Source organism: Sorex fumeus, unplaced genomic scaffold (genome assembly GCF_029834395.1).
Source record: "Sorex fumeus unplaced genomic scaffold, SorFum_2.1 ptg000128l, whole genome shotgun sequence".
In the NCBI taxonomy this organism is placed as follows: Eukaryota; Metazoa; Chordata; class Mammalia; order Eulipotyphla; family Soricidae; genus Sorex; species Sorex fumeus.
The window spans coordinates 56285492-56292503 of record NW_026606185.1 but is presented as its reverse complement, the minus strand read 5'-3'; the positions used below and the strand labels follow the sequence as shown (position 1 = coordinate 56292503).

Here is a 7012-nt window from a genome sequence, read left to right as displayed (position 1 = left end):
ATTTTGCTTTAGGAAATCTCTTTAAGAAAACAGAACAAAAAAAAACCCCCTACTTTTAGAACCTCTAATTGTGTACAAGAAAAATTAGAAGTTTTAAGTTGATGTCCAGGCTCTGTTGTCAACTCATTGGGTCTGTGTTTCACTAAAACTTTCCTATCTCTCTGGCTATCTTCCCTTTCACAGTATTTGGAGGTCTAGTTGGAATCATCAGGTTGATTAAACTCTGTAGTCTTCTAGATTGAAAGTACACATCTTTCTTGTGAACATTAAACACTCAGAATGTAAGTGATCTTGAATAAAAATCATAGTGCACTAAAAGTTGTCCTATGAAGCATAAAACAACTTAAAAGTCCAGCTTGGGAGCTGGAGAGATAATATAGGAGGCAAGTCATTTGTTTTGAAGATAACTGACCCCAATTCACATCCCCAGCATCACACATGGTTTCCAGAACACTCCAGGAATCACTCCTGACCACAGAGCAAAGAACACCCCTTCAGTACTTCCAGATCTGACCCAAACTGTCATATACCCACCAAATAATAACAGGTTTTTTTTAAATCAGGAGCTTAGAGGCTGAGAAAAAACATTAACCTATGAAAAGTACAGATAAATGAAATGATCTCTTGCTACATGTGACGTGTTTCTGAGTGTAGCTTCAAATTAAAATTTTTTGACCCTCTCATTTTCTATTTTAATATCTCTACCTAAATCCGGGCTAGAGAGATAGCACAGCAGGTAGGGCATTTGCCTTGCACATGACTGACCAGGGTTCGATTCCTCCACCCCTCTCGAAGACCCCAGCAAGCTACCGAGAGTATCCTACCCACATGGCAGAGTCTGGCAAGCTCCTCGTGGCATATTCAATACGCCAAAAACAGTAACAACAAGTCTTACAATGGAGACGTTACTGGTGCCCACTCAAGCAAATCAATGAAAAATGGGAGGACAGTGCTATAGTGCTACTTAAATCCAACCTTCCCCCTTTAACAACTTCCAATCCTTCTCTGAAATCTTCCTTAATTATTTTAACCTTGATCTCAGAGACGTTACTGGGCCCGCTCGAGCAAATCGATGATCAACGGGAGGGCCTTTACCTTTACCTTTACCTCATTTCTGAATTCCCTAGTATGAGGAACTATATTAGTTATAATTTATGTTTTTTGTGTTGTCAGGGATTGAGCCCATACATGGAAAGCAAGTATTTGACAGTTTTATTTCCAGACTCAATATTTTGTACTTATTAGTCACATTAATTGCACATTTTCCAATCGCTGAAAATCATCAAGTATATGAGATTTGGGAACAATCAACAAGGTATTCAATACTGACTCAAGAATTAACATGGAGGACTCTGAGAGAAAGCTTAGGGTTAAAGAGCAGGCCTTACATGCAGCCAACCCAGCACCATAGGCTCTCACATGGTCCCCCAAGCACTGCGGGCTATAGCCCTGGAGGATCCCAAACTTCTGAACTTGTCTTTGGAGGCCTCCCTGAGCACCAGGGGGTAACCTACATAATCTCCAGAACCACAGGGCCTGAACAGAGACACATCCTCAAGCCCTAGAATTGAACTGCAGGCCTAATTGGCAGTGTATCAGAATTTCAATGAAGGACAGACACTTTAATATCCTGAGCATGACTTAGGGATGCCCCCTATAAACAATGAAAAGAAGCAACATACAGAGAGTTAACGACAGGATCCAGCTGGAAACCTTTTTTCAGCAGTTGAAATTCTTATTAGTGATAAATGAAGCTGTTGTTTTGGGAGGGATACAAAGAAAACTCTAGGTCCCAGGCTGGGTAAGTTAGGCTTCATTGAAATTTTTCTTTTCCAGTTATTTGGACATTGGAAGGTCCAACACTGAGTCACTACCATATGGGAATTTAGCAAATAATTGAGCAAGAGACACGAGATCTCATAAAGCCAAATACTTTGGAACTTCTTGGCAGGGAGAAGAGAACACTGCGGACAAGGCTTTTTCAGAGGACGGATGTTGATTTGCTTTGGAGTAGGCTGAGGACTCAAAACATCAGTCTTCAATTTCCACTTCATGATCCACCGTGGTTTTGACAGTCTCCGCAGTCGGTGGTGGTCTAGTAGGTGGTGAATAATAGATAGTGGTCATCAGGGTGGTAGAGCTTTGATTTGCCTCAGGTGTAACAGGTAAGGTGCTCTGAGGTTCTGACTGGGTCGGTGAGGCAGTGGGTTGGTTGGAGGCCGAATCAAAGATGCAGGTGACATGGGTGGACTTTCCATCTGTGTGAATGATGATACTACTACTACTGTTGGGGGCTTTGCCGAAGTGGACAAAATATAAGACCAAAACAACTAGGGTTGTTGCAATTAGACAGGCCAAGAGACACACAAGAAATGTTTTCCAGAGAGACCATGGCTTTGATGCAACCTGTAAGGGATTATAAAATGGGATTTTAGAAAGTTACATAATGGTGATTTCAACTACAATAAAACCAATTTTTTTATTATAACAAATGTTGTCATTTACACGTACAGTTATTGACTCTCTCTTTCCCTCTCTCATATACACAAATTCACACACACACATACACACACTTTGCCCACAAGTGTGTGTATGTGTGTGTATTTTATCCATATGTATTTTATGTGTATTTTATTCATAAGGACAAAATATCCCATTAATTACCCCTTTTAAATTAAACAATAAATAAAGCAATAAAGTTTCCTTCCTATGCAACTGTTTTAACCTCAGAAATATATCACATTAAATTAATACATTATTAAGTTACTTCCCATGGTAGAAAATAATGAAAAGGCATGTCAAAAATTTAGGCTGATTATCTCTGGGTGATGGAAAATTGCAGATATTCTTGTCTCACTGATTGTTTCCCATTTTCACCTCAGGTGTTGAGACTTGATAATTAGCAAATTACTTGTTAAATACATTTTTATTTCGTGAACAATAATAAACGGAAGTTCATGATATTTGGAAAGACTAAATAGAAAAATAATTGTCACTGACTGGAACACGGTCCTAAACAAATAGGAAACAGCAAGAAGAAACTGGGGCCACAAAAGTATCTAAAATATATTTGAAAATGGAATGAATCCACAGTATGGATTTCTGGGTAACTGCAGAGAAAGAATTTTTCAGCAAATATAAATTGGGGCCATAGAATAGTCAGAATAGTCAGGATTGGGGCCACAGGATAGTCAGAAGCAACACAATGACAATGCAGAAGTATAGGGCAGGTAACCAAAGAAGGGTGAAAAGAGAGTATCCATCCTCAGAGGACCAAGAGCGCAGGGCCTGCCTGCTCTCTCTCACCCGATGCCCCACCTACCCCAGGCCCCTAGTCTTACCCACTGCGGCTGGAGGGTCACATTGGGAAATTTACAGCCACAGTGTGGGGGGCCTTCATTTGAGCAGTATGGATTTCTGGGTAACTGCAGAGAAAGAATTTTTCAGTAAATATAAATAGATAACCTTGAACACTAAGGATGAAAAAAGTTCATTTTATCCAGGAACAAAAGTATCTAAAATATATTTGAAAATGGAATGAATCCAGCATACATCAAATGAAGACATAACCAAATGCTCAAAGAATCTGAATCTTCAGTAATGGTTCGATGGTATGAATGATACAAAGACATTCTTTTTCACCAAAATGAACAAAGAAGGAAAATTAAATGATTGTCTCCACAGATGGCCGTGGAACATTTAACAAAGCTTTAGCAATCAGCTCTGACAAAAACAAATACTACAAATATCTAAGAACTAAAAGTAAGAGAATGTGACATAAAGTTTATCTCAGAACAATAACCACCATCAACAGTGAAGCATCAAAAATAGATACTCAGATTCCTTTAAATTCAGAAAAGTGAAAAATATCTTCTACCAGAAATATTAGGTAATTTTTCTAGAAGCTGTAATGAGTATATGGGAATAATAAAAATAGAAAATAAAATTTATGTTATTTGCAGATGATGTGATTGTATAAATAAAATCCCATAGAATCAAACATATATCAAAAGTAACAACTACTTAACTGATAATTAAAATATAAAATGTCTATATAATGATATTGTTTTATGTGCATGTATGTATAGGAGAAACTGATATTTTAACAGTAATATAAATTACATAAAAATTATAAAACTTGAGGCTGGAGCAATAGCACAGTGGGTAGGACATTTGTTTGCCTTGGATGCGGCCGACTCGGGTTCGATTCCCAGAATCCCATATGGTCCCCCAAGCACCACCAGTAGTAATTCCTGAGTGCATGAGCCAGGAGTAATCCCTGTGCATTGCCGGGTATGACCCAAAAACAAACACAAACACAAAACAAACACTTTCCTCCCGTTGTTCATCGATTTGCTCAAGCGGGCCCAGTAACATCTCCATTGTGAGACTTTTTGTTACTGTGTTTGGCATATTGAATACTCTCGGTGGCTTGCCAGGCTCTCCGAGAGGGGTGGAGGAATTGAACCCGGCTTGGCCGGGCTGGCTGGGCACAAGGCAAACGCCCTACTGTTGTGCTATCACTCCAGCCCCCAAAAAGCAAAAAAAAAAAAAAAAATTATAAAACTTTACTGATGATCAAAAAGTTGATTTATTTAAAAATTTAGTTGTATAAGCTCTCAGTCTTCTGAATTTTCATGAAGGTCTTTATAGAATTTGTAGAGAAAAGGCTTGAGTAAAATTCACCCCCCAAAAATTATGTGGCAAAATTAATTTAACCTAAAAAATAAAGTTAAATGGCAGAAGAGAACGGTAAAGGAAGCATAATTTTAACTGATTTTTCTGAAAGTAATGAATCAAAGATGATTGATCATATTTTACAAGAAATTTATATTTTTCCCAAAATTTTTAAAATATGCAGATATATTCCTATAATAGTGGCTTTTAAAATGTGGCTACTACTCCTTGATTTGGGGATTTAAAAAGTTATATATTGCCATATTAGTAATAAGTGAGAATTTCTAATCATTTCTTTTTGTCTCAAAATCTCAGTATTCTAGCATAATTAATCAACTGATTCAGTAGACTGAATTGCATAACTATTCTTGGCATTCTAGATAAACACAATAACTCATTTATTAAGAAAATATTACAATATTAACATAGAAACATTTTACAACTTCCTTAAAATAAGATGCATCCTACAAATTAAGTTTATGATAGTCTGGTTATTTAATCCCCAAAATGATCACAAATGAACCTTCAAGTTGTAAAGCAGTTATTATATTATTATACCCAATCCTTTCTTTTTTTCCTCCTCATTTGTTTCATATATACAAGCTTAAATAAACTATAAGATTCATTTTTCTTTTCTAGGAACATTTTAAATGCATAATTTAATATATAATTGTTTCACTTTTCATTTCATATTAAAAATTTCTTTCATGTTTCCAACTTAGGTACAAAAATGCAAAATATAAACACTCAGATTTAGTTCACTGACGATGCAATAAGAATTAATAGATGAAGATACTTAGTCATCAGTTTAATAGATGGACTATAGAATAAAGACAACTTTAAAGAAATTATAGAGCATACATATAAATACTCTCAATTAGTTTACATTTACTGATAAATAACAGCATTTCAAATATGGACACTCATATTATGACAATTAGAACTTGTACAAACTAACATACCAACTTGTGTGAATTTTCATCAATTTGCATTTTTTTTTAATTTACAACTCTAACTTTTGGAAATGTAATTTTTTACAATGAAAAAACTGTGAGAAATGTGAATTCAGTCTCTAATTCTGACACCAGCAACAAGTAAGGACTTGTTAAAATAAAGATCCAGATTTATTTAAATGGCCAAAGGAAAAATATCCTTTATATAAACTAGTAAATTTGATTTATTTTTTTACTAGAGTAAACATTTTAAGTGCTATTCCCTCAGATATGAGACATTTCCCATCAACTACTAACTTTAAATACCAATAGGTCCATGAAAACAAATGTTTTCATTGAATTGGAGCAACATATATAGAAATCTAAATAGCCTTGTTAATTTTTGCTATAAACATAATACTTAAAGTCCTCTACTAAAACATTGTCTATTATTGTCTATCATTGTTTGCTACTCTAAAAATCAAAATTCAGTGAAGCCATTCATCCTATACAAGCAAACATAGGAGAGGAAAGGAACTTAATTTTTCTTGAAGGGTTAAAAGCTAAATGTTGTGAGTAAGAATATTGGCCATAAAGAATATTCTCAGGCATTCTCAACACTCACCATCTCAGTTGCGTTTTGTTCAATATCCATAGTTTGTCGTTGTTGTTTTCTGTCCATTCCGAAAGTCCTGGTATCTTCGATGCTGCTCCAAAGGCGTTTGTACTCACTTTGGGATTAGAAATTAGGAAATGCTAGATTTATGTTAAATTAATTACTTTTTATTTATTCAATCTGGATTATGGAAAACAATAGTCATCTATTTTCTGGGAAACTGTCCAAATTCAACCACAAAGTACACGATTTATGTTATTTGGGAAAAATAAAACATTGGCTGTCATCAAAAAAACAATGTGCAGAGATTATCTAAATTGCTAGAATGTCTCCAGGATTCTGAACAGATGTGAACCCTTGCCCTTCTTATTTCACTAAACTTTTAAAGAAGTAACTGAAACTTGATTTCTCACAGGTTAGGAATTTGGTTTTTGCTTTTTAAAAACCCACAAGGCCACTCCTTAATCATGAATATTGCAGAGTTCTGTGCTTAAGCAAATAGAAGGATTATGGTGATGACTAATGTCAAAACTGTCCAAAAATTAAACAGTATTGAGATTATTGGATCATGATAAATTTAGGTGAATGGCAAGTAATAACTGCTCTGCTACTAAAATGAGTGATAATACTAAAATAAACAAGAAAGAAAGACTTTTAAGTTACTTAAGATAGAGTAAAGATATGAAAAGAGGAAGTCAATAGTTCTTGACTATCTTTCAAGGATTATGCTAGGCAAATCTCATTAGCTTCTTCACTATATGCTGCTTTAGGCCATGTAATAAGTATA

At 35.3% G+C, this 7012-nt stretch overlaps 1 protein-coding gene across 1 annotated transcript; it reads right to left on the bottom strand.

Annotated features, from left to right (window-relative positions):
• Positions 1–1469: 1469 nt before the first annotated feature.
• DYNAP (dynactin associated protein) lies at positions 1470–6564 on the bottom strand. Its single transcript, XM_056138359.1, has 2 exons — positions 6235–6564; positions 1470–2406 (listed from the first exon to the last, which is right to left on the bottom strand). The coding sequence occupies exons 1-2, from the start codon at positions 6289–6291 to the stop codon at positions 2032–2034; spliced, it is 432 nt and encodes a 143-aa protein (XP_055994334.1). The 5' UTR covers positions 6292–6564; the 3' UTR covers positions 1470–2031.
• Positions 6565–7012: the final 448 nt, after the last annotated feature.

What these genes read in the sequence shown, in the direction of transcription:
- DYNAP (XM_056138359.1), bottom strand. Translation starts at nt 6,291, where the DNA reads ATGGACAGAAAACAACAACGACAAACTATGGATATTGAACAAAACGCA. An exon ending in AACAAAACGCAACTGAGATG is followed by an intron (nt 2,407 to 6,234) that starts GTGAGTGTTGAG and finishes AATCCCTTACAG; the next exon opens with GTTGCATCAAAGCCATGGTC.